This window comes from Mastomys coucha, unplaced genomic scaffold, assembly GCF_008632895.1.
Source record: "Mastomys coucha isolate ucsf_1 unplaced genomic scaffold, UCSF_Mcou_1 pScaffold15, whole genome shotgun sequence".
NCBI classification, from domain to species: Eukaryota; Metazoa; Chordata; class Mammalia; order Rodentia; family Muridae; genus Mastomys; species Mastomys coucha.
This window is the reverse complement of record NW_022196897.1, coordinates 147,714,072-147,736,445: the sequence shown is the minus strand read 5'-3', so window position 1 is coordinate 147,736,445 and position 22,374 is coordinate 147,714,072. Positions and strand designations below refer to the sequence as shown.

General features: G+C 40.8%; 1 protein-coding gene across 23 annotated transcripts in view; it reads left to right on the top strand.

The window, feature by feature from the left end:
- Ptprt (protein tyrosine phosphatase receptor type T) overlaps positions 1–22,374 on the top strand; it is a 1,176,099-nt gene that overhangs the window by 902,131 nt on the left and 251,594 nt on the right. For 17 of the 23 annotated variants that reach the window (XR_004119009.1, XR_004119008.1, XM_031372635.1 and 14 more), the window contains exons 13-14: positions 3,664–3,700; positions 17,129–17,185. Coding sequence is in view for 21 of the 23 variants with exons in the window: in XM_031372635.1 (XP_031228495.1) it covers positions 3,664–3,700; positions 17,129–17,185 (94 nt within the window). In the remaining 2 variants the exon portion in view is untranslated. The remainder of the gene's footprint in view (positions 1–3,663; positions 3,701–17,128; positions 17,186–22,374) is intronic. The other 6 variants (XM_031372633.1, XM_031372644.1, XM_031372643.1 and 3 more) reach the window with 1 other exon arrangement.

Sequence of the window (22,374 nt, the reverse complement as noted above, 5' to 3'; positions counted from 1 at the left end):
ACTGTGGATATGGATTCTCTGAGAGTACCTTCTTAGGTAGAAAGACTGGGTCACATCTCTTTAAAGTTTAGATATGTGGATATGGAGGACATTCTTAAGGAACTTAAACATTTGTGGGTTTGGTATCCATGGAGGTTCTGGACAATATCTAGCTTAGATAGCAAAGGATGACTGTCTTTTCCAATTACTCCAGCAGTCGTGGCTTCATCCAGCCTTCACCCACTGTTACATGTAACTGCCATGCATAAAAATGCCAAGTTTTCTTATATAACATTTTCAAAATCTTTTTCCTTTGCACCAATTTGAAGTTGATGAGGCTCTGACTCACATCTTACACCTCTCCCACTCTTCAGTTTCCCAGAGGTAGTCAGTGTGATCCTACCCTTTGGAGGGCTTCAGTTCCCTGAGGGTCACACTTTCTGTCTCAGGCTCTTTAAGCACAGAACTGGAAAAAATGACAGTAACTTACAGACCATCCTCTTTCTCCAAATTTCAGAAGCAAAATATTAGTTTGTTAGCTTTACCATCATGTACAAGCCTTTTGGATATCAGTTCATCTTTTCTACATGCTTTGTTGGTCATTTTTATTTTTGTCTTCTGGATATATTCCTTAATTTAAAAATAGCATATATATATATATATATGTGTGTGTGTGTGTGTGTGTGTGTATATATATATATACATATATATATACACACATACATATATATATTATATATATTAAACATATATAATATACATATATATATATATGAGGGTTCAATTTTCATATGTAATCCTAAAAGGAATACTTCACATATTTGAACCATGATTTGTTGAATTGTTTAACACATGGTTTTTCATCTTGTAAAATTTAGTTATTTATTTTTACAGGGACATTTTCATAATGAGAAAAGAAACACTCATTCCAAAGAACCAGTCATGCCAACCTAACCATCTTCCTTTAAGAAGCACCTCAGACTAACAGGCTAGGTGAATGTATTAGATAGAGAATCCATATCTACAATGAACTTAACCATCATCTCGAGCCTCTACCACGTGGAAGTTAAAAAGCATGAACACTTGAGCTATTTAAAATATCCAAATTGGTTACGCAGTCAGGTGAACCTGTAACTGGTTAGTTCAAAGACTCTGATGTTTAAGTGAATGCCAGTCAGGATGACAGCTTGTCATGCATTCTTTATTACTGGCATTCTCCTGGTTGCTACTGACTAATTATTTGGATTAAATATCAGAAAAAGGCTTTCTAACAATGTGTAAGTGATAGAAATGAGATAAATTATTAGATTCTGAGATTAAAATAGGATAGAGAGGCTCTGACAGTACCCGACTAATACAGAAGTAGAGGCTCACAGCCATCTATTGACTGAGTACAGGGTCCCCAATGAAGGAGCTAGAGAAAGGACCCAAGGAGTTGAAGGGTTTGCAGCCCCTTTAGAATGAACAACAATGTGAACTATCTAGTACCCTCAGAGTTCTCAGGAACTAAAACTCCAACTAAAGAGTACACATGGGGGGACTCATGACTCCAGCAGCATGTGTATAGCAGAGGATGGCCAAGTTGGTCATCAATGGGAGATGAGGCCCTTGGCCCTGTGAAGGTTCTATGCCCCAGTGTAGGGGAATGCCAGGGTCAGTAATCAGAAGAGGATGGGATGGTGATCAGGGGGAGGGGGAGGGAATAGGGGATTGTTTTAGTTTGGGGTTTTTTTAATTTATTTTTTTTTATTTTTTTATTTTTGGGGGGGGAACCTGGGAAAGGAGATATTGTAAATAAAGAAAACTCTAATAAAAAAATAAGAAAATAGGATAGACTATTAGTATCAGAACAAATAAGATAGCACCCATAGTGATAAATATGATTCTTTACTTGGAATGGGAGGTTGGCTGTGCTACTAGAAGCTCAATATAAATAATAAAAATACAATAGTCAGACCATGATGTATGGACAAGACTTAATAAAGACTGTGTTTTTCTGTTCTTGCTATTGCTCCTTGAGAGACATAAAAGGGAAGGTGTCTCAGGATGAATCAAAGGTGGCTCGGAAGACTTGAACACTAATCTTAGAGGGGTTTATTGATGCAGAGCATTTATGATCTGACAATTATCTTTCAGTATTTCTTCCCTTTTCCTCTACAAGCAAGGACAAACTTTCCGTGCAGGCAGGCACTAGAGTCAGGACAGCAGGACTTCATTATAGGGAGCTCTATTTGAGCTAAGAAAAGAGACAGGTTATAGCGTTTCAAGAGCTCTGCATAGATGGAAAAGATTCTGCCAGCAACTGCTTCTTCTCTGCTTCTGGGTAGAGCATACAGAAGATGCGATTTCCCTTCCTCAGTGAATGTGGGAGTGGCCATATGACTACTTCTAGCTGATGAGAGGGAGTAGAATGGCACTTCTGATTCATGGCATTTGATTGCTAGTTTTCCCTTTCAGCATGTTTTCCCTTGGGGTTAAAATGGATAGAATAGCCACCTTGATCTCTCAGAGTAAATATGTAATTTCTATGTTGTGTCTCTCTATCTCCTCCCTCAGACCCAGCCACACACCTACATGATAGTCTGAGAAGATAAAACCCTTTGCTGTTTCTATTCGTGGAAGTCCATAGGGTTTATTGCTGCAGTGTATCTTTGTAACCAGATGGACCCAAATACCTTCAAGATAGAGTAGATCCTATATTAAGCCCCGGATTCCTGGTAGATATTGGGTTTGGTATCCCATACCTTTGCCTTCCTTGCATTTCCTTTTTTTTTTTTTTTTTTTTTTTTTTTTTTTTTTTTTTTTTTTTTTTTTTTTTTGCTACATTGCCTTCAAACTTTAATTTAGTCAGCTGGGATTTCTGCTGGCTCTAGGACCTCCTGGGAAATGAGTTCCAGGAGAGAAGGCTGAGAAAATTCTCCTCATGAGCACAGTTTGCTGTAGCTCCACAGCATGCCAGCAAGGTCACAGATTTGTGCAACCGGTTCACTTGGAAACAGCTAAAAGTTCACTTGGTAAAGATTTTATAAACAGACTAACAGACACACAGATTCACAGATACACATTCACACGGCAAGCACATTTATAGAGGGACAGAGAAACAAAAAGACAGAGGCTGGTATATGCATGCGCACACACATACACATAAGAGAGAGAGCTGGGGAGTTTTTAAAGACTATAAAACCTATCAAAAATCTCAGGACCAAAGCAATTATCTGATGGTGTGATTCACAACACAGGCCACACAGACTTGACTCTGGTCACATGTTCCTTCACTCTGTCCACATAGATGCATTGCTACTTACAACAAAGTTTCTCAAGAGAGGCTTCCTTTCATCTGCTACTTCACACTTGAGAACAAAGGATGCTGTAAACTCTCAAATAACCACTAAGGACTGCTTAACTTTCTGGGTACTAGTATATTTATACCATACTTCTGCCTGATGAAAAGGTTGAGTAGGTAACAGGTATCATGAAACAGAACAGCATATGTTCTGAGCCTGAGAGGAAACAGAGAGCTGAAATTAAAAGGTGATCCCAATAGCAGAGAAAAAAATGGAAAGGACAAATTTTAAATTATAATTAAATACATATGTGTATACACAATTCCCTAAGTATTTTTATATAATAATCCTTATATAATCAACAATTAATTAAGTGCTGTCTCATTCTTTTCCCCCCTAGGAGACAAAAATCAACTGTGTGCGTCTGGCTACGAAAGGTATGTTGACATGTCCTTGTCTGACTATAGCTGTTCTTCACTAATACAACTTGTGTTCACATAAGGGAAGTTTAGGCAAACTTTGAAACAAAAGGAAAGATTTGTATTTCTTGGGGTCATTTGCATCTAGAGCATGTATCTCCTAAGAATATGCTGATAGCGTAGAGCTTAAGGCATAGTAAGAATGCCAAAATATATATTGGATGGATGGATGGATGGATGGATGGATGGATGGATGGATGGATGGATGGATGGATGGACGGATGGGTGGATGGGTGGATGGATGGATGAATGGATGCATGGATGGATGGATGGATGGATGGATAGATGGATTGGATGGACAGGCAGTACATAAACCAACCAACCGAGTAATGGAAATAGAAGTAAAATACTTTAAAATTAATCTGATATACGTATGAGTAGGGGTCTCTGTGTGTGTCTTTCTTTGTGTGGGTGTTTTTCTTTAAGCTTCTCTATTAGAGCTGTAGCTGAGGTTTTGTACTTTATTCAGTTGATTCATGGTTCTCAAATATGAGGTGATTAGTACTGGCAGCTTTAAAACAAGTGAGCAGACACCGTATTGTTATGTCCTCTGCATCCCAACACTTATCCCCAAACACGAATGCAGCATTGTTCAGGCTCATCACTTTTGTTCTCCTAATTATAATTGAATTGCCTGGCTCTTTCAATTGGTACATGTTTCTGTTTATTACCTTTTTAAAAAAAAAACAAAATCAATGAGTGGTTTGTTATCATTTAACCTATTACAAGGTTGAATGGTTAGAAATCAGGTTTATCTTTTTCTTACAGAATTGATATTTTCAACAAGAACTTCCCCCACCAATACACATGAAACAAAATTGGGTTCTAGTCTCTGCATTTATTTACAGCATACACAATTTCACAGTTTACTTCCAAGGGTATAAAATTTATAAATATAAGCATACATATTATTGCAGCTATAATAGACAAAGGCAATGACTTGAGTTTGTATATGTATGCATGTGTGTGTGATTGTACACACATGTGTACAAGCAAAGGAGTCACATACATTTGGGTAGAAGGGGAGAAACAGTGAGTGAGTGAGTGAGTGAGTGAGTGAGTGAGTGAATGAGTGAGTGATTGGGTGAGTGAGTGAGTAAGTGAGTGAGTAGATATAAAGACAGACACAGAGAAAGATACAGACAGGGATAGGCTAGAAAACATAACTAGCAAAGCATGCTCTCTGAACTTGACTTCTTAGAATGTTTCTAAATTCTAAGAATTCAACTAGATATATAGGCACCAAAGGGATGGTACAGGAAGAAGATGGAGCATTGGGACTCTTGGTGATAAGAAGTCACTAAGGCTGTTATGTCCCTAACTTGTTCCCTCTGAGGAACTCAAATGACTGTGGAAAGAAATAAAATGGTCTTCTTGAGGTAGGGGGATTGATGGTCTGCAGATAGAAGTGACACAAATCACAGACCTTGCAGGCTTTGTCACTGAAAAAAACAGATAATGTAAAAGGAAGGACATCATCAATTGGGTAGCATGGACATTCTAGACAGCCATCAGGAAGCTGGTGTCTGCAGCATCCCTCCTAAATAGGCAGCCAGAGAGGAGAGAGAAAGCACAGAGAAAATGCCTTATCCAGAGTAATAATATCTATCCCCTGGCTTCCAGGTACTTTTTCACTTTAGACAGGGAAAAGACCAAGGTGATCGCTGTTCTTGTTATGACTTCTAAGGACACAATGAGACACAGATCCTTCCAAAAAGTAGTTTACTACGTCTGTTTCACCTGAGAATTGGGAACATGAGATTTGAGAAGCAACAGGTTCATGTGAGGGTGGTGGGATGGTATGTAAAACTGTGCTTTCCTACCAGTCTCAGGACCATAGTTCTTAGAAGTATAGAGTGCCACTACACTAGCTTCTCCAAAGACATTGTAAGAACAGGAACAAGCATGCAGTCTATTTCTCCATAGTATAACTGTGTCTTCTGTATTTGCACAGGTAAAATGTGAGTATGTGAAAGGATAGGGGTGCAAGGATGAGTGTGTGAATTCCCAGCTGACTAAGCCCAGACAATGATCTTTAAGGCATTTCAGCATCTACATCCTGCTTTTATACTACCCTGAGATTCAACACTTCCTCCCCTAAAATAGAGACTCCATTACAACCTGGGAGAATGACCTAATGCTGAGAAACAACCTATCATTGTTCAGGGAGCCATCCTTCATCAACACAGCCACAGAGAAGAAGGAGTCTTGAGAAATACAACGCTAAGGTTGAAGGAAGGAGATTCATAGTTGATTAATGTCCACTCCGTATCAATCATTGCACTTGAAATATCCCAAAGTCAAGCAAAAGCAAATGCTGCCTGAATCCATGTATTTCCCACAAGGCTTTGAAATGAAGGATAGATACACGAGTTATTCCTTTTTTTTACTACCTAGATCAAATTTCTTCTAGGTAGGATTTTGCTGTTAATATTTTTAGCAGGGAAATATTTGATCTCAGGCATCTTACTTATAGCCATCAACATTATAAAGTCCCAGAAATACGTCATCACTCTCTTTAAGTATCTCTACCCTTCTGCCATCCTGGCACCTTCCTTGGGGATCTGCTGACAGACATACCATGTCTGGAGAGAGATCACATGCCAGATATCAGACCAGTACTCTGGTGATAAAGTAACTTGGTGCTGTCTTGTTCCCGACCTTGGGTTCTTTAGCTGTTGTCCATGCTCAGCTGTGTGAAGCCCATAGAGGCAGATAATTATCATGTGTTTCAGCCATAAGTACTCATTTGGAGTCATTCTGAATTGACCTTAAAACCATTACCTTTTATGTTATATACTCACTGGCTCTAATGTGTGTCTCCTTGTGATCTCTGGAAGCAGAGCCTGAGGCAAGGATTTAGAGACATGTTCTAATGATCTGTTCAGGAAGGTCTCTCGAAAGAAATCTGTAACTGGTAAATAAGAATGGGATAGCATGAGCAAGAATCTTTTTTTTTCAGGAAGTGTCAAAGTAAGGCTGGATCTATGGTGAATACAAATTTCTCTGCAGTTGTCTTGGCTCAGAGTAAGAAGACCTCCTAGTCTTCGTTAGACTCTGACCCTCCCTCTACCAGGCTCTCTGGAAGTTACAAAAGAAATAACACTGGTGAACTTAGACTGGATGCCAGAGGACATTCTGGTTGTAAACTCTTGGTCACATCCTGATGCTGTACATACCTGAAATGAAGAACTGGGTGCCAAGCCAAGATCCTCTTCCTGCTATCTCTACCACAAGTTACATCACACCCTTTGGTCGAGGGATAGCAAAATGCTGCTAGAGTTGCCCCAAGTGTGATAGATTCCAGAACATTTCAAATTCCTTTGCTGACCCTGGCAATAGACCTTCTTGGAGTTGTGGGGAGAAAAACAGAATAATGTGTAAATAAGCATTGTTTTAGTTTTGAAACAAGACTTTAAAAGGAAGGCAGTAAACTAGGAAGCAAAGATGATCAATTTAAATATGGGTTCTTGAGAAGGGCTATCACATGCTATCTGGGAAAAGACAATCATTTCAATCAGGAAATTACAGCAGCTGAGGAGACCTTCACTGGGTCTACACAAGAACAGGCCCATCAATAATCAGACATGGATGGAAGAGGACGGTGAGGCAGTTAACTTTACTGTGGAACTATTTGTTGCTACTGAGAAGTTAAGGTGGAGGGGAGCCATTGCCTTCAATTGTGTAGCCCTTAGTGACCCACTAGACTCCAATGGACAGTTCCAATCCAGTGAATATACAGATGGCCCTGGCAAAACTAAATGGGTCACAAGATAAACGGAAATTTCATGAATCCTGGAAAGAAACTCTTCCAAGAGAGGGTTTGAGATGGGAGGGAGACAAGAGAGGAAAGAATAAGTGAGTAATCAGAATGCACTTTACATGCGTGAAATAGTCAATGGGCTAACTTAATTTTAAGTTGTCGTTGGCTTTCCTAGGGAGTTTGTGGGAACTTGGAATGTGATACTTAGAACCCAGATGGGCTGAAAGTCAAATAAGAAATAAAACAAGCATTATCGTAGAAGAAGTATCAGCCTTATTATAAACAGCAGTCCTACCTGTATCTGCTGCTGCTGCCCAAGTTGCTGAATGCACGCCCTTTGGGGTTGACCAGAAGAGGCTAAGTAGAAAGAATTGCTGATCATGGTGTTCAGGTGCGGAAGCAGAAGAGACAGTTCCTCTCTCAGAATCTGGTGTTATATCCAGCCCAAGGCCCTGACCCAATCACTCTCCTGGGCCCTCTCTGTATCCTTCTGAAACTTGCTGCTTTTTCTTCACCACAATCCTTTCTTTCCTGCATTATATGAGCCCTGATTCACCTTGAGCCTCCTTCAGACTTCTCTCCTCTTACCCACTGCACTCCAACACATAGTCTTTGTTCAATTAATTTTTAGAATAACATTTGTTTGTTTGTTTGCTTGCTTTGTGGTATATAGGGTAGAGCTAACATGTCACAGAACATGTATCAAGATCAGAAGGCTACTTGCAGGAGTTTATTCTCTTTATCTACCATGTGCTTCTAGGGATCAAACTCAAATTTTTGGACTTAAAAGCAAATAGTCAAAGGACAAAGAAAATCCCTTTGCCTACTGAGTCATCCTAGCTTTATTTAAAAAACAATGCTATGTATTTATTTATTTATTTGTTTATATATTTATGTATATGTGGGGGGTGTACACATGTATTTACACATGTGTGGGGAATGTATATGTGCATGGTACATGTGTGAGAGTCAAAAAACAACTTAATTCTCAAGTACATTTCATCTTTTCTTTGAGACAAGAGCTCCCATTGGCCTAAAACTTTTTCATATAGGCCAATATAGCTGTCTCACAACCACCTAGGGATCTACCTGTCACTCTCTTCTACATCACCAAGACTGGGATTACATCTTCATGCCACTGGATATAGCTTTTCATCATAGATTCTAGAGATCGCAACCCAGGGCTTCATGCTTGCAAGACAAGAGATAGCACTTGAGTACCTCTTTTTAAATTCTTGAATATATGAATTTACTTTCAACCATATGGCCCTTTTTGTCATCATGAACCACCATATGTATCTATCTAGCCATCATAAGTATCAGCTTAACATACAGACATTTTTAAGTTGCAATATAAATCTTACTTTCTAAAGAAGAGCATCCTTACCACAAAGTAACATACACAAAATTTCCACTTTGGTTGTGGTACTCATCTCAGCCAATAAGCATGTATATGATTAATATTTACTGTCCTGCTGGATGCCAAGTGACCTAAGTATCTATTTTGATGATCACTGTGTTTCCAGTTCTTAGCACACACTGATGCTCAGTAAACTTTGCTGAACAAATATGCAGATGGATGGATGGATAGACAGATGGATGGTGCTTTGTTGGGTCAGTAAACAGATGGGTAGATAGATACTTCCATGAATGAATGGATCATTCGATAGATAAGTAGACAGAGAGCTGCTGAGTTATTTTTCTTCCAAGTCCACTTTTATTTTAAAATGTAAACTCTATACCAGGACTGGGCTCTCAGAGGATAGAGTAAGATAAAAAATAGAGTAACAACTCTGTGGTCTACAATCCCCACTAACAAACAAACAAAAACCAAAAAAAGCAAAAAACAAAAAAACAGGTTGGTCTTTAGTTATGCTTCATGTGGACAAGAATTTTACTACTCCTTCAGGAAGCTCCTTCTACTTTTGGACACACCAGTTGCCAAGAGTTCCTCTTACTTTTGGACACTTCAATTGGAAAGAGCACTGTGATTTTAGCTTCTTATAATGCCTGCTAATCAGTCCTCAAAGCCACATAGCCTATCTAGTTTTTCTCCTTTTAGAAATAGAATTGACTTCCTCCGACTCGTTCTCCGATGCCTTGCTCAAATAGGGTCGATAAGTCCACACTTGCCCATCTTCCAGTCTTCCAGCAGTTGGTTGTAACCACTCTAGCTGCCAGTAGGCAGTAACACTCCTGCCATTGGCACCAGCCTTTGGGAGAATGCAGCTGGCTCTGCAGACTCCTGCTGGGTGTGCAGGAAAGGCAGTTAGAAAAATCAGCTTTGATTTGATTTGCAAACTGAGCCGAATCATTGAGACAAAATAAATCCAGAAACCCATAAAGCTATTTGTAGAGTTGCTTTGCAGAAGACAGCCACAGTTTTAATCTAGTAAACACTCTAACGATCCCATTAAAGTGCCACCCTTGGAGTAGGTACTGAAAGTGAAGCCTCAGAATAATGAAGCATGAGATATTGGGGCAAGTGTCACCCACAGCTCTGTCTTGCCCATTAAGGATGGTCTAAAACTATTGTCCAACCACAACAGGCAAGAAGCATGGACCCATTGTAAACCTGCTATCTTTTTGCAAGTCTAAGCCTGAAGTGAGCTATGTCATCCAGCATTTCTTTCTCCTCTCTCCATAATGGGCCCTTACCGCTACAGGAACTGAGAGAGACAGTAAATGTCCTTTCTTTAGAGAGATATCTCATTTTGCAAATGCTAAGACTGAGGCCCTGGGGAGGTAGGAGAGGTATGTTCATAACTTCTTTATCCACAGAAGAACAAGCCACATATGGTACAAGAAGCCAAGATAGATGTAAAAATAATATTGCCTGGGTAGGAAACTGACAGCCACATTGGTCCAACTCTACTTGAAATGTTCTCTTTTATAAAGCATCCTGGAGAAATTTTCTTGAAATCATGAGAATCAGAGACACCTGGTTTCAAAAGTTTGCTCAAAATTATGGGAATCAGATATATCTGATATCCTGCCTCCAAGTCTAGTTAATTGACATGGGACAAGTAACTTGCCATCTCAGAGGCTACTGCATCATTTTTAAAGCAGGTATCACTGCTTTAAACATGGAGCTTCCATCCTTCCTTTGACTATATAGCTCTTTACTAGAGCTGCAATCCTAGAGTGATCCTGAGTCTCTGTAGTAGGCCATAGGCCAGACTCTAGTGATTTCTCATCCAGTTCTGTGTATCTACCCTGTGTTAGACTCAGATTAAAAGCAAAGTGGAGAAGCTGAAAGTGTGCAGGCATGATACTGCCCTTGGCCTTTAGCACTTGATATCTAATGATCATGTGCTTAGATCTTATACAGAAATTTTAGATAGATAGATAGATAGATAGATAGATAGATAGATAGATAGATAGATAGATAGATAGATATAGGTATCTTAGGATTTTCTTCATCTCTTTATTAGCTTTTGACATGGGACTGTTCCTCTCTTCAGACTTGCCCAGTAGTACCAGAAGAGACCTCAGAACACAGCACTCCCAAACTTAGCCATGGTAGCTGAACAGAGACATAATGAAGTATCTGTTGTAAGAGGGAAATCTGAATTATGTAGCACAGTAAGAAAATCTTGGCTGTTGTTCAGTCTTTAAACTCTTTCAAACTGCATAGGAAGGAGCTGAAGGTGTGAATTTGGAGGGTTGAGACACAGCACTACCGTTCTTCTCTAGCTGAGACTAAGGATGAATGTTTCTGGGCTTGGGCTTGTATAATAAAACAAAGTCTCCTTGACCTTTACTACTCTTTACTCTGACCCTGTTTCCAGCTAGATCCTAAAATGCCAAATGGAATAACACAGCTTTTCCTGAGGGGTGTACAAGAAGATGAAAGATTACATCACAACGAACACCATAAAATAACCTAAAGGTCTTGAAAAACCCCAACCCTTCCTTTAATATTTGTCTTGATGCAACAGCTGGCATATTTCTCTGATCTTCTTTTCCTCTTTCCTCTTCCTCCCCAGACTAGCTCAAATCACATTCTTCCACACACACTTTCTTTACATCCCACTCAAGAAGGCAAAAGCTGATTCAGCAGAGCCCCGGGGAAACAAAAGCGAGCACTGACTCTTGTCCTCTGAGCATCTAACTGTGGAGTTTTAACCAATTTCATTCAACTAGAAGGAAGAATTATCTGGTACAGATCTGAGATACCATGGTGGGCTTTAGCTCAAAACCGTGCTTCCAAAGGACTCTTGTCTCTCTTAAAGGGAGAAGGAGGCAATTTAGACTTAAGGTTGGGGAAAATTTTGAGTAGGCTAGAGATACAGGTTAGAAATAAAGAGAATTTAAGCCTTATAAGTAGGCTTCCAAATGGGGGAACTAAGGATCTTCAAAAACCAAGCCAACATCTGTTCACCTCAGATAGAGTACCAGTGGCAGATCAAAGAAACCATTCAACACAAACTTAGCTTAGTGAGCCAGTGAGCTTATTTCAGTAACCAATACAGGCATGGGTAACTCAAAAGCAGCTGCATCACTAAGAAGCTTACCTGTATCGTGGATAGTGAATGATAACTCATGAGAGCTCTGTCCCTGGAGCTGTGTATATGGTGCTAGTAGGAATCCCCTCCCCCAGCAAGCATCACAGCTCCTGTGACCTTGGAGAGGGAGAGAGGCCCTATGGATCTCGTTTCAGGAGCTTCCTGAGGTTTATAATTTTCATTTCCTCATTGAGCTATAACTAGTCTTCCTCTAGGAGGACAAGATTTGATCAGAGGAATTAGCTCCACAACAACCAGTCGTAGGACTGTTTGTGGAGATGTGTGGAGACGTGAGGCTCCAATATGATGACAGAACTAAAGTATGGCACTCATCAGGTGATGAATAAATGTTGGCCACTCTCATTGTCTCTACTCAAGAAATGAACTTGTGTAGGCTCAGGAGTATAACAAGCATAAAGTAGCCAGGGGCGCTACTCAAAGCTGACTTCATATCAACTATTGAATTCTGTTCCTATCATGCACTGGCTAAGACCACTGGTAGGATTGTTTATCTTCTATTTGCTTTCCCCAAACCTGCTTTCTACTAATGATTGATAGGTTGTTTTGTTTGCTAGTTGGTTAGTTTGCTTGTTCGTAGGTTGTAACAGGCTTTGTATCTCTTCAGGGGGATTTAAGTTAAGACCTAAAATCTAGAGCAGAAAATATGGTGGCTCCAGCAACTCTCAGCTCTCTTCACTTCATACTGAAGCTGCAAGCTTGTCTGCTCCAGGGCCATCTGTAGCCCAGCAGTGTCTCTCTATATTCGACCTTTATTGCTTCTCAAGAGAAGAAAAAGTCAGAGGCACTCCCTATTCTGACCTCCTATTTCTTTCCTTGCTCACAAATTGCCATCCATGGTCATTTATGCACAGAAATGCACCAAGCAGATCCTTTGCAAGGAGAGTCTCAAACCCTCCCGTTAGCAGCCACCACATGGGGAAATCAGGTGATGCAGGAGAAAGGGAGACATTCCCACCTCTTCTTCAAGGGGCTCAGTCAAGAGAAGATAAGCTTTGCTGCAGTAACAGCGTATAACCAAAGCTCAGTAGCTTTAATACCATAAATGCTTGGGTCTTTTGTTTGTTTGTTTTGCTATGCCATCTAGAACACAGTTGATCACTGCAGGGAATAGAAACCCCATACGTGGTAACCTGGATCTTAAATATATCACTTAGACATGACTAAAGATTCCACTCCATGCCCTTGATAAGAACTACTACCTGATACTGCCTTAACTTTAAGGTGACATAGTCTCTTCGATACATCTCAGAAGTAAGCGGGACTGGTGAGGTGTATTATTTCTGGTTCCATGCACAGCTTCTATTTCCATTTCCCTACTCCACTGAGATCCATAAACCACACCTCTCTTCTCCTTCTCCACTCACTGGAGGAGTACCCTTTTGTCTCTGTATTCTTATCCTTGCTAGCAGATCTTTCCTGCAGAGCTGTATCCCTGGAGGGCAATGTGAGGGGCCTCCTCTGGGCCCTGCCAGCTAAACTAAGGCGTTTGCTGTTTTCCTTAAAAATCTTTTGTTACTTCCACTGTTTGGGTACAAAGAGGCTGACTTAGAAGTACATGTAATTTTCCAAGTGACATGGCTGGTAAATGGAAAATACTGAGCCAGGGTTTTAACACAGTTAGCTTGTATTATTTCTTTATTAAGTCAAGTTTCGTATTGTTATGTGGCCCCGTATTCTCTAGAGGTTACCAAGTTCTTCTTTGTGTTTATATAGCATTAGATTCTAGGCAGGGAAAGGGACTTAACTGGTCTGAATCTCAATGCCAGCATGCACAGACTGATAACACTAATGCCACTTACTTCCCAGATCTAATATTAAGAGCATAACCAAGTAGTGCGTAACCAAGTAGTTCATAGCAAGTGCTCTGCGTAGTACCTGGTTTGTAATAGACACTCAGCAAATAGTGGGCACTAGAAGAGCTAACAAACACACACCAGTGAAAGACAGCTAAGATAAAGATGATCCCGCCATGCCATTGGAGCAAGAAGGGAAATTCAAAATAAACAAACAAAAAAATCCATAGGACAAACTTTCTCAGAGTGTATGGGCACAAAATCAAGCTTTCAAACAGGAGAGAAAATCATCACCGAGAATGCTATTAGGGCTGGCAAGAAGATTTCAAGTCAAAGAAGTAGATATGCAGATCAGCAGAGGAACGGTGCTCAGCATAGCATGTTAGAGATGGTTAGGAGCAGTCCTGAGGTGGAACAAAAGCACTAGGGTTGGACAGATGCTGCAGCAGTAAACAAGCCTACTTGCTCTGAGTCCCAGCACCCATATCAGGTGCCCCACAACCACCTTCAGTGTTAGAGCCAATTAGATATGAGGCCTCTGGCCTCCAAGGGCACCTGCACTTGTGCACCCAGACCCTTCCCACATAAACAAGTAATTTAAAATAGTAAAAACAAATATTTTTTTTAAAAAAGAAACAGGAGTATCATGCAAAACCATTTAGCCCTAAACACAGCCTCATGGTGGTGCTCTCTCTCTCTCTCTCTCTCTCTCTCTCTGTCTCCCTCCCTCCCTCCTTCCCTCCTTATCTCCTCCCTCTCCCTCTCCCTCCCTCACCCTCTCCTGAGGCAGTGAGAGTCCTGGCTGGGAGTGCTTAAGCAGACCCCTTTTATAGAAGAATACCCTTGATGCAAACTAGAAAGTGGATGGAGAAGATGGACTGAGGCAAGAACCAGGCTTCAGAAAGAATACTTAGGAGGCTGCTGAAGAAGGCCATGTAGGAGTATGAGTCATGTCTCCCCCCCCCCCAAGCCTTTTGCTTCTTTCACTGAATGTGAGATCATCAGTGCCTTGTCTTACCTTCCTCATAGGGCTGGGAAGAAAACAGATACATAGAAAGCAGTCACTTAGATCAGAGGTCAGCAAGCTTTCCTATAAAAGGTGAAGTAGTATTTTCAATTTCGTAGACCTCAAGATATTTCTCATACTTACCAGCTTTGTCACCAAAACACACACAAAAAAGCAATTTTAGAGATACTTACAAGTACATTTATATTAAAATAAAACTCTGGGGAGGAAAGATATGAGTGTATATAATGATATAGTGTTCATATATGTTATAGTTTTATCTCTTTGCTGTGATAAAAACACTCTGCCCGAAGGCAAGTTGGGGCAGGGGTTTATCTCAGTTTATAGGTTACAGTTCATCATGGTGGAAAGCCAAAGCAGGACCTTGAAGCAGAAATCATGGAAGAAATCCTGTTTGCTAGCAGGCTCACGGGTTCATGCTAGCCACCATTCGGATATAGCCCAGGACCACCTGCCTAAAGATGGCACTGCCCACAGTGGGCTGGGCCTCCTACATCTATAGCAGTCAAGACACGTCACCCCCCCAACACACACACAGACATGCTTGTAGACTGTTCTAATCTGAACAAGCCCTCAGTTGAGACTCCCTTCTCAGCTGCCATGCTGAAGTTGATAGTTAAAGCTAACTAGAACACCATAGCACCAAATATTAGTCATATTTTCTCAACCACTGGAAAAAAATCTAAGAACCACTCTTACTTTATACCCACACAAGAAATAGCATAGATACCAGACTTGGCTCATGAACTGACCACCGTCAGCTTTGAAAAGTACAAAAAGTCACACCTTTCAGGACAGAGCTTTATGTTCACTGTGCATGGGTAGTTAACTTTTATACTTGTCGATTATTGATCAAACTTGTCCCTTGTATCATTTTTGAAATGATGTATTTTTTGTTTATCATTTGGTCAGAGATATCTCATCATTCTCAGTGTTCTGCATAAGGATCTTATGCAGTTTTGCTGATAAATGACTGGGGAACATTGATGTCTGTGACTAAGGGTGTAACTAACACTTGATGGGATTCTGTGTCACTTTCTTTAGACCCTTGGAGTGACAGGGACATTAAAGATAGACAAACTAGGCTTTGAATGTACCTTGAACAACTTATAAAAATTCTGAGTCACCATTTCTTCATTAATTCATTCATTTACACAACAAATATTTGTTGAGTACCTACTATGTGACAGGTGCAATAGAAGGCCACAGAAATGCATCAATCAATGCATCTACCTTCATTGAGGCTACAAAGATAAAGCAAAAGCATCAACTTACAATGTAGGGGTTATTGCAATGAGAAGGGACTATTAGGATGTTATGGGAAGTCAAAGGATGCACATCTGCTGCGGATGCCGGACCCTTGATGGAAATTCCAAAAATGATTCTTAAAAGGTTAGCAAGAGGAAGAGACAGGAAGGAATACTTGCCATACAAATGACTGTCCCAGGCATGTTCTATAGACAAGACAGCAGGGGCTCTTCATCATGGGAACAGGTTTTCATGCTGGCAGAAGAGCAGAGAAGAAGATGAGAGAAATGGATCAGGAAAGGAACGTTATGAACTCATCGTGATGGTCTGTGACCATGAAGGGGGTTGAGGTTTACTGTTGAAGACAGTGAGGGTGATGGTGGGTTTCACTCAAATGGCAGGAACTTGGTGGGAGGGAAGTAAGAACAGAGACAGTGAGCCCACATGAGGCTATGTAAATGGGTGGCTGGAGAAAGTGCAAATGAGACTGGAGAGAGAAGGAAATCTGGAAGAGCTTGTCTGGAGTAGAATCAGTAAGAGCTGGTAAGTAGTTATAAATGGGAAGTTGGGTAGAAGAAAGGTAGAAGGTAGGCACCCTTACTAATAGGGGTGAAAGGTAGTCACCCAGGTTTCTACAAAGAGGAGCTGTGTGGGTGGTGGCACCATTTACAAAGAAAAGAAAGACTGGGGAGAATGCAGTTTGACTGGGGAAGTGACAGGTCCATTTGTAATACCACTGACCTTTCTGGTTGTCCTATTTCTTAGGAACACTGTATACAAGGTACTTGGCAGAGTACCTGGCATGTCATGAGTGCTTGATAAATGGTGACACTTACTCTTTTTTCATTTATTAAAAATCTATTTCAGCCTCGGTTTTTGGTAAATCGTGGTATTCTCTCATTCAGTGCGAGCTCTTTAGAGCCACAAGAGTTACGGTCTTGCTCATGGTACCACACGTTTTCATGTGTGTTTCTTTCTCTCCTTCTCTTCTGCATGCTGCCTGGGGATTGGCTTCCTTGTGGTCAGCACCAATGGGCAGCGCCCAGGTGACCCCGGGGACTCCACTCTACCTCTTCACCACAGGTGATCAACAGAGCCCTGGGCAAGAGGGAGGGACTGGCAATGGCCCCTGCTCTGTGGGTTCTCCAGGCCGGTGTACTAGAGCTGAACTGTCAGTTCCTACACCACATCTTCCCACCTACTTCCTGCCCACTCACTCATTCATCCATCTAACCATCATTTCCTTCACCTACCTATTCATACATTCTTCTATTCATCCATTACCCCATCTTACCAAGGTTTAATAAATACCTACTATGTACCAGGCATTGTTCTAAATATTGAGGAATACAATAATATAAGCAGAAGAGACAAATTCTGGTGTCTTAGCTCATTGATCAAAAGACTTTAGAAATAAATGGTCATTTTTCCCTAATGCTAAGGAGAGATGCATATGATATTCAACACATACACACTACATACACATATATAAACATACTACATATACACACCACACACATATACATGCACATACACACACTACATATACACAGACAAATACACACACCACACACACAGGCACATACACATACACATACATACATACTCACCCCAAATACACACTGAGACACACATATACGCATACACTATACATATACCCACATATACATACAGAAATCACACACACATACACTCCAAACACACACAGAGACACATACATAGACACACACATAAACACAGATACACACACATACATACACACACATATATACTACACACACATACATACTATACATACATACATACTACCACACACAGTCACACATAGAGGCACACATACATACACACACATATCCACACACAAAGACACATATACACACATACACACACACTGCACACAGGTACATACACACATACCATACACACACAGACATATACATGCATACATAATACACACATAAACATACACCCACATATATATACACACTACACACACAGCACATACATATACAAATTGTGTACACAAATACACATATACACATACATATATATACACATATACACCATGCAGACACAGACACATACGCATACCTTACGCACACATACATGCACACACATGCACACATACATATATATACATACTCACACACTACAGTCAGAGACACACAGACACATACACACCACACATGTATACACACATATATACACATTGTATAAACACATACACATATACACACATACATATACATACACATATACATCATACAGATACACATACATACACATACAAATACAACATACATACACACACATACACACCACACAGACACATACATACCACAATGTATGCACACACATACTCCCCCACACACATATATATGCACATACATAAACACACACACACACACACACACACACACACACACACACCACAAATGCAAGCTGGGTTGTGGTCTGAGGGTGGGAGAGAGCTGACCTAACAGATCTGTTTATTAAAGAATGAGTAGGTTTGACTACAACCTCAGCTCTCCCGTTGGCCCCAATACATCCTTTAAATGTGACTAGGCCCATATTTTCTATTGGATAAGAAGGAATAATAATACCTGCTTCTTAGGGAGCATTATTGGTATATGGACTCTACACAGTCAGATTCTTCTGAAATTGCACTCTAAGCTAAACAAGATAATAAATGTCAAACAAGCTGCAATAGAAGTGCCCAGGCTTATGTAAGTATTTGCATCGTGTAAATGAGAGCCTTTATTTCTTCAAACACAGCATAGGTAGAGTTCGTTTCAAATAAATAGACACAGTTACTCAAAAGATACAGAGCCCATTCATCAGAAGCCAATGTCAATTCAGTACATGGAGAAGAAAGGTAAGCTGAAACCATGCTACTCTTTCCTCGGGATCCTCTTCTGACCAATGGAAGGCTTTGTGAGAGATTTCAGGTATTTACCTACCATTGTTCTCCATAAAGGTTTTGCCTGGTGAGATCACTGACTGGTCAGTCAGTCTATAGTGATGGGAAATAAAGTACAGCAGGCAAGGAAAACATAAACTCTATTAGCTCTACCCACTTCCAGACTCAAACATCACACTGACCCTGTGAGGGAGATTCATGTGCATATTGTTCATTGAGAGATGTGATTAGACAAAAAGGAGAAGTAGATAGGAAAGGACAAAGGGCAGTGTGTAGCCTGAGTTAATCAGAGCCCTGGGATGTCTCAGGAATGTGAATTGTTCCACAGGTTGGGCCCATGTGCTAATTATCATGGGTTGCCATGGGTATTGCATGGCCTTCTTGAGAAATGGATTCCTTCTTCAAAGTAGGAGATGTCTATGAGCAAGCCATTTGCAGCCAATATCTACAGTAGCTGGGGCTAAATATATCAATCAAATAAAGGAGATTTGGACAGAACTTCTGTAGCATCCACTGTGGGCCTGTTTTGGCCCCATTTTTGTATTGCTCTCAAGCACCACATTTCATCATGTCCCTGGCAACACTGTGAGCATCTCATCTTAGCCACCCCTGGATTATAGAAACGTTACATACTGGGTAGGCTTATTTTACCTAGGAAACCAAGTATCGTGGTTACTTCATGCTGTCCCATTAAAGATTCAACTTAATAATCTCAACGAATGCCCTGAACATTGGCAGTGCATAGTAGGTCTTCACAAAATGCTAGTTACCATCCTTCGCTAGAACAGGCCCACTAGACTCACCCTCTCTCAAGAGAGGCAGAAGTCACAAACAGACACCGGAGAGCATGGCGAAAGATGACAAGAGGAAAGTGACTCTCAGGACTGTCCCCAACTGGGTTTATGGAGAAACAGAGTCTCCCTGGAATGTGTATGAACAATTCCATGTATGTCGCCATTGTTCTTTGGGCTCTATTCAAGTCAAGCTGTGAGATTATGTTTTCTTTAAACAGAGCCAATCCCATATCAGGCACATTTGTTCTTACCTCTCGCCTTCCGAGGCATCTGAATGTTCCTCCTCTGACAAGTTTATTTTATTGCGCTCCTTTTATTTCTACCCGTTTCCCAGCTTTGCTTGATAGGTGAGGTGCTGTGAGATTTTTTTTTCCCCTCAGAGCAGGCTGTCCCTTTCAATGGCTTTTGTTAATGTCCATTCCCTGGTGGCAATAATAGCTGATGTAAATAATAACTGCCTGGGTCTGACTGATGGGGATGTTGGACTGTATGTTCAGACAGCTGTTTCCATAGCAGCTCCAGCACGGCGATATGCATGGCCATGTGAGGTAGCGTGGATGCCCCAACCTTGGCAATAGATGGAGCTGGATTTCAGCTCTCAACTCTGCCACTCTCTGGTCTGGTGGTCTGGGGAAGTTACTCTGGCTGAACTTCATCTCCTCACGTAGAGATGAATCGTATCCAATGCCAGGTTAATAAAAAGAGCCGAGACTTGGGCTTGAGAGTCACTGCCCAGCTACTTCCCCCGGGCTCCTCGAGCAATTAGCCTTCTTCTTGAGGAAATCCTGCTCCATACCAAAGCTTCTGACCTTGGCATGGTTGGCATCAGGATCATGATCTCTGACTGAGCTCCAACCTGTCCATTGTGGGATGCTTAGAGAAGTCCCATTCTTTACCGACTAGATTACCATTAGGATATCATCCCCAATTGTCACAACAAAATATATCCAGGCAGCCTCAAATGCCCCCTAAGGGACAAAATAACCCTCTAGAAATAGCTTTTTAAAAGCTTCAGAGCAACACTGTTCAATAAAACTAAAATTTTTGGTGGATATAATTTCTAACTTTGAAGTCCCATTATGAAAATAAAAGAAACTCGAAATTAACTTGAATAATATAATTTATTTCATTAAACATGCCCAAATACCATTTAATAAGTAATCAATATTTTACAGAACCATTAAATGGAAGATAGTTCACATTTTCATTTTTGTACTGTCTGGTATCTGCTATGTTTTACTCTTACAGTGTGTCTCAGTTCAGATCCAGTGCTTTTAAACAGCTGAAATTGAGAGAAATACTAAAGTGATAAAAAATTATGGACAGAGGAGATAGCTTAGTCAATAAAGAGCCTACCATGCAGGTACAAAGACTTGAATTGGTGTCCCCAGGATGGAGAGGAAACACTGGTCGGAGGAGCACACTGCTATAATCCCAGCAGCGAAAGGAAGAGATGGGCATATGCCTGAAGCTCCAGGGCCAGCGAGACTTGCTGAATCTGGAACTTCAGATTCAACAAGAAACCCTGTCTCAAACAAATGAACTTAACCACAATTGAGGAACATACCAGCATCAACCTCCATACTCAATGTTAAACAAACCCATATAACTGTACATTTTCACATACACATATACATACACTGACACCACCAGGTACACACACACACACACACACACACACACAGACACACAGACACACACACACTGAAAGAGAGAGAGAGAGAGATTGTATGCAGCAAGTAAACATTCTTTTAATTGCCTTTTTTTAATTTTTAAAATAATTGAACTAAAATAATCTTAAAATTCAGTTTCCTGACTCTATTTCAAATATGGGATGGTATACACGCACATGGCTTAGTGAATACCATTTGAACAGTGCAACTATAAAGGTAAACTGTCCCTTTATCACCTTGGCCCCTGCTTAGGGAGCATAGGAGCAAATGAACAGAGTCTAAGCTCTGCAATTACTCCCTTTCTTTATGCCACACTCAAGGGGATGTTTCTCCATGTCCAGCAATGAGGCAAATGCCTCCCTGACCAAGACTGGACTTTTTTCTCTAGAAGCCTGACCTGCAGCTACAAAGGACAAGTAGTGACTCAATTAACATTTCACCTGCAAGACTTAAATCTAGTCCAGCCCTGCTCAGAAAGAATGCCTCACCTCTCTGCCCTTCTCTATCTCAGCCAGGCCTCTCTACCTCTAGGCCTAATTGAACATGGGCTGTGGCCAGCTATAGGCCGGAGTGGAGGGATTAAAGTAAAGGTGATCCCTGGTAACACTTTACTTTGCCTTGGCCATGCTCAATGCCCCAGCTGTTAATTTTTCCACAAGAAGAACTTTAGCCCAGGCCTTCTTCTAAAGCCCAGAATGTATTTGTTAAAACTGGGGACTCTGCTAAAGAACCCAAACTTTAAGCAGTCCAGATTCCTCACTTACGAAGTTAGAGCGATGAGTTCCAGCCTGGCTAGAAAAACGGGTGTAATCCTAGCCAAAGTTCAAGGCTGAGAGGGTGCTGCTAGATCTTTTGTAGCATTCATTTCTTTTCTGTTCATCTCAT